The following is a 4,105-nucleotide window of genomic DNA, read 5'->3' as shown; positions in this document are numbered from 1 at the left end:
ATAGGGTGATAAATATATGCATAAAGAAGACATTCTTTATGGGGTGAAAGTGGGGTGTGATTTTATATTTATATCATGAACCTCGAAAGGCAGCCAAAATATCCAAAATGCCAAGTGATACACCATCGAAACATGGGCCCAAGGATTTATTAAATATGCAAAAATAATACCATTAATAATAAAATGGAGTCATATCTTTCACCTTTATATTCATTGAATTGACAAAATTAATCAGAATCATTTAAATGCTACAAGATTGTACCTGAAGTATACTCTAGGAAGATGTAACCTTCACAAATTTGTTGAGATTCATAATGACCTTATGACGTGGCCATTATAAATGGAGGAACAAACTATTGAGGTGACTTGTAAGAACTCACCCCTAAAACATTCATGATGAGGAATATTTATTTTTCTTAAAATATTCCATAAAATCACACATCACACCTTGAATTAATTCCTTTCTTTTTTTCAGATCAACAGCTTCACACTCAGCCTTCTCCTCGTTCATGAAATCATGCAGCTATATAATGTGACTGAGTTCATTCTGCTTGGGTTGACCCAGGATCCTCTTAGAAAGAAAATTGTGTTTGTCATTTTCTTGCTTTTCTATCTGGGGATGTTGCTGGGTAACTTTTTGATTATTACTACTATCAAGACCAGCCAGACACTAGGGAGTCCAATGTATTTCTTCCTTTTCCACCTATCCTTATCTGACACCTGCTTTTGTACTTCCATAGCCCCTAGAATGATTGTGGATGCCCTTTTGAAGAAAACCACTATCTCTTTCAGTGAGTGCATGATACAAGTCTTTTCATTCCATTTCTTTGGCTGCCTGGAGATTTTCATCCTAATCCTCATGGCTGCTGACCGCTACGTGGCCATCTGTAAGCCCCTGCACTACACAACCATCATGAGTCGACGGGTCTGTGAGGTGCTGGTGGCTATAGCCTGCGTGGGGTCCTGTGTGCATTCTTTAGCTCAGATTTTTCTTGCCTTGAGTTTGCCTTTCTGTGGTCCCAATGTGATTGATCACTATTTTTGTGACTTGCAGCCCTTGTTGAAACTTGCCTGCGCAGACACCTATGTGATCAATCTACTGTTGGTGTTCAATAGTGGGGCCATTTGTACAGTGAGTTTTGTCATGCTGATGTGCTCCTATGTTATCATCTTGTATTCTCTGAGAAACCACAGTGCTGAAGGGAGGAGAAAAGCCCTCTCCACCTGCATCTCTCACATCATTGTGGTCATCTTGTTCTTTGGTCCTTGCATATTTATATACACACGCCCTGCAACCACCTTCCCCATGGATAAGATGATAGCTGTGTTTTATACACTTGGAACACCTTTGATCAATCCTCTGATTTACACATTGAGGAATGCAGAAGTGAAAAATGCCATGAGGAAGTTATGGAGAAAGAAGTTGATTTCAGATGACAAAAAATGAGTGGGAGTTTCAAATTTTTCTTCATAGTTTGGATTAGTCTAAAAGTCTATTAAGAATGTTATCTTTTTATTGTGGTGTTAACATAATCAGGGGGCATGGGAATTCATTCCTTCAAGAATGAGTATGTACACTGGTTAGTGTTGAGTCAGTTTCATGTACAAGAAGAGACAGCACCAGGTACAAACTGCCATGTCAAGACACATGCGTGGGATGTTCACTGCTGTGTCTCTACCTCTCTTGGCCTGCCTAGCATCATGGTGGTTTTGATCTAGTGTTTTCCCTGCTCTTCTTCATGTTGACTTCTGGTGTTCTCTGTTTACAGTTATACTTTTATATGCTTATATCCACAGCCTGGCAGACTATTCCTCCTTCATATGACTTCCTTTGTATTAGACACTTCAGTCACATCATGTCTGATCATGTACTTTCAACTTGGTATTTCTTCTTGGTTGACTGAGCAGAAAACACCAGATCCAAATAATTATAAAATCTTCATGTTTTAAGGGACAATCTATATGTTAGGTAATCTCCCTTCTATTTCTTGGGGTCATACTTCAAATTCTCATATTTATTTAGATCCTCCTAGAACAGTGGCAGAACATAGTGTGAATATTCACCTTTCTGAAGGAATCTTTTTACCTTGGGAAGGTTCTGATAGTGGGGGTGTTACTCATATTATTCTTTTTGTAAAAACTACTTTTTGCTTCTATAATGATCACTTCTAATTGAGGGGAAGCATTAGGTTTTTCATTGGTCATATAATTTATAATAATTTGTTTATACTATTGGGTTATTATGATTATAGCACAGATAGCCCAAATTAAGTAGATATATTCATGTGGGCTAGAAGTAAAGTATACAAGCAACAAAAGGTTGAAATAGGGAATTTGAATGTAACAACTGATAAAGAATGTTAAAACTCAGAGGAGTCTTTAGGCTTTGAAACAGAAATAGTTACATCACAGATATGAATTATCTTAGTGAGTTTTAATGTAATCTAGAAAAAAGGGTAACTTGAGAGAGACCAAGATATTTGGATAAAAACTGTATTTATGCAATAGAGAAGGATATCACCTTTTGTCACCATCCATCAACATTGCAGTATTGAGTTACATGATCACTAAGAATCTTTCAGTTTCAACCTATTTTCTTATTTGTATTTTTCTCCATAGAGAATATTTAACATGGGTATTTTTGGGTTTTTTGAACATATTTTTACTTATAAATTACTAAATTATATTAAAATCACTAAGTTTGTGTGAAGTTTACTGTAATAGGAACATTAAAACCTCTTAGCTTGAGGGGCATCTGACTGGCTCAGTCAGGAGAACATGGGACTCTTGATCTCAGGGTCATGAGTTTAAGCCCCATGTTGGCTATGGAGCCTACTTAAAATAAAAAATTAACAAAAAGAAAAAAGGACTTAGTTTGAAAAAAAATCATCTATTTCTCCATGTGGGAATGGAATCCTGTGAATTCCACAATGAACACTAGTGACATATATACATCACTTTTTTTTTCAGATTCAGAATTTATCCATCTCAAGCAGTTTATCATTGATCATAGCTGATTTTCCTCTTGCAAGGGTCACACTTTAGTAGATCTTAGTTGGCAGAGTTTTATTTGAAGTCCTCTTCTATTTCACAACAAGGCATATATGAAAAGGGGAATATGTTGGATCTAATTTAGGTACCTCCTCAGAGACACTCTATTCAAAATGCCTTCTGGACACGCTTCTGAGATGGAGTTCTCTGGGCTGCTGTTACTGTGTCTCTTGACAACAGAGGTTATGATCTAATTCCAGTTCAGAATTTTGTAATAAAGATAGTAGAACTGAAAAGGTGATGGAATGTGCAACCTCACCAGGATTTTTTTTTTTTTTTGACGTCAGTGTTTTGATAGGGAAAGACTAGTACTCTGACATCTAATGTAGACACATTTGTGTGGGTAAGAGGGAGAACTATGAACTCAGAGATGATCTTGCATCCTCTTGGTTGTCATAAGTAGCTCTGTCTTCCTTGAAAGAGGGCAACAACAGTCTTCTGTTGCCTAGACACCTTGTGATTACTTCATTTGAACAAGTTGTCAGACAATGATATTTGGTTTCTTCCTGAGATTCCTCCCACACCCTTCATTGCTTCCAAACATCTAACCAGGTGCAAGTCACAGGGAAGGCCAAGCAGGAAAGTCCAGTATTGCTCTAGGAGGACATGTCATACATGAGAGAACTGTAGGATTCCATGACTACTATGTACAAGTGTGACCTAGGGGAACACTTAATGATGGGGGGTGTTTTCAGTGTGGTAAAAGAGAAGTTTGGAGTTGAGGTCTATCCTGATTGGCTTTTTCTGCAGACCCACATCATTGGATATGCCTAATTGAATAACTATGTTGTCTGCTTTTTCTCACGAAACTCTTTGTTAGATCTGTGGAAAGAACTATAAGAGAGTGCTGCCAAAGAATGAAAGACCTGATAGTCCATTTTTTTTTAAATCTTAGGTATTGGCATATCCTCAAAGTCTGTATTATTCTTGGGTGTGCTAGTTTTGGAGTAAATATGATTTAAACTCAATTCATATTCAGAGAGCCCTAAAGTAAATTGCTTGAAAAAATTAGATCCCAAAGTTTATAGGTAGAAAAGTATCCCATCAGTAAGAC

General features: G+C 37.1%; 1 protein-coding gene and 1 non-coding gene across 2 annotated transcripts; both read left to right on the top strand.

The window, feature by feature from the left end:
- The first annotated feature begins 517 nt into the window (after positions 1–517).
- On the top strand, positions 518–1,447 carry LOC102736521 (olfactory receptor 4C16-like). The gene has a single exon (XM_006728577.2). It carries the CDS (start codon positions 518–520, stop codon positions 1,445–1,447), a length of 930 nt encoding a protein of 309 aa, XP_006728640.2.
- A 2,321-nt stretch (positions 1,448–3,768) lies between these two features.
- Positions 3,769–3,898, top strand: LOC115937064 (small nucleolar RNA SNORA18). The gene has a single exon (XR_004072399.1). It is a non-coding gene; the product is annotated as a small nucleolar RNA SNORA18 (small nucleolar RNA).
- The last annotated feature ends 207 nt before the right edge of the window (positions 3,899–4,105 follow it).

Source organism: Leptonychotes weddellii, chromosome 11, assembly GCF_054177405.1.
Source record: "Leptonychotes weddellii isolate Sample4059 chromosome 11, ASM5417740v2, whole genome shotgun sequence".
NCBI lineage: Eukaryota > Metazoa > Chordata > Mammalia > Carnivora > Phocidae > Leptonychotes > Leptonychotes weddellii.
Note: the sequence above shows the minus strand (reverse complement) of the source record. Positions and strands in the feature narration are given on the sequence as shown.

Bases quoted from the DNA above. Each gene is read 5' to 3' on its own strand.
- LOC102736521 (XM_006728577.2), top strand. From the start codon at position 518: ATGCAGCTATATAATGTGACTGAGTTCATTCTGCTTGGGTTGACCCAG.